Source organism: Laccaria bicolor, genomic scaffold, assembly GCF_000143565.1.
Source record: "Laccaria bicolor S238N-H82 LACBIscaffold_41 genomic scaffold, whole genome shotgun sequence".
NCBI classification, from domain to species: Eukaryota; Fungi; Basidiomycota; class Agaricomycetes; order Agaricales; family Hydnangiaceae; genus Laccaria; species Laccaria bicolor.
The window spans coordinates 18,456-19,464 of NW_001889912.1; the positions used below are offsets into that span (position 1 = coordinate 18,456).

Consider the following 1,009-nt stretch of genomic DNA (forward strand, 5'->3'; position numbering starts at 1 on the left):
GCAGGATACATCACTCACCAAGTGCGTTGCCGTAAGGCAGGATACATGATCTCTGCACAGATAGAGGCATGCCCTGGCGCATCAGATAGCATGCCCTGGCGCATCAGATATTGCCTTTTTGGGGGGACCGGCGTCAGGTACTGATATCCAGATGAGGTCAAGTTTCAAAGGTCCTCACCTGAATATGGTCAAGGGCTCGTCAGGATTGGCGCTCTTTGCCGGGCACATGTAATCCTTGAGGTCTTTGCAATTTGTTTGTGCTGCCTTGCCCCCTTTGCCCTCTCGACGATAATTTGTGAGCCCACTCCCACCGAACATTCCTGTGACTCCAGACATGCCTTTGTTGCAGACTTGCTGGCCACGGCCCCCAACTCCAGGACGAAAACCGTTCTCTTCAGAGGAGTCGGCAATTCTCAGACAATACCTAGAAGATTTTTGTGTCAAAACGAAGGAAGAAAGAAAGAAGCTGCTGATGTATGAGGTATACAGACTCATGAAGGCCAAGGCACCCCCCCTGCTTACAGAGGAGCAGTGGAAGGAGAGGAAGACGGTGGGTGCTAGCTAGTCATACTGCTGCTCATTTGACACTTTTGCCATAGAAGATCAAAGAGTGGTTTCAAAACCATGGAAGACGCATCAGGATGCCGAAGTTTGGATATGTCAAACTCATTTCCACCAGATATGTAGTTGCGCACCTGCGCCAGGAGCAAATACATGAGGTCGTGACTCGGCTCGCAAAGGGCGTGCCACCTGGGTCAAGAGTGTTTCTTGCTAAATACCAACAAGGCCTAAAGGAAGTAATGGGTGGTCTCACAGACACTGAGAAAGAGGAGTATAAAGGCTTGGCAGAGGAATGGATGAATGCCGTACCGCCCCCTGACGTCCAAAGAAAGTGAGCGGTCCAAATCATGCCTTTCAGCACCGTCTCACCTTGACCACCAAACAGACTCAATTCGAAACATGGCCTGGGCATGATGAGAGAAATGGATAAAGTCAAGCAATACCAGCT

The 1,009-nt window shown here is 50.1% G+C and overlaps 1 protein-coding gene across 1 annotated transcript in view; it reads right to left on the reverse strand.

The window, feature by feature from the left end:
- The window catches only part of LACBIDRAFT_332405 (uncharacterized protein), a gene marked incomplete at both ends in the record, with an annotated part of 7,190 nt that overhangs the window by 4,160 nt on the left and 2,021 nt on the right, over window positions 1–1,009 (reverse strand). Inside the window, 5 exons of the mRNA XM_001886986.1 lie at window positions 19–73; window positions 179–424; window positions 523–557; window positions 696–750; window positions 931–965. Coding sequence (XP_001887021.1) covers window positions 19–73; window positions 179–424; window positions 523–557; window positions 696–750; window positions 931–965 — 426 coding nt within the window. The remainder of the gene's footprint in view (window positions 1–18; window positions 74–178; window positions 425–522; window positions 558–695; window positions 751–930; window positions 966–1,009) is intronic.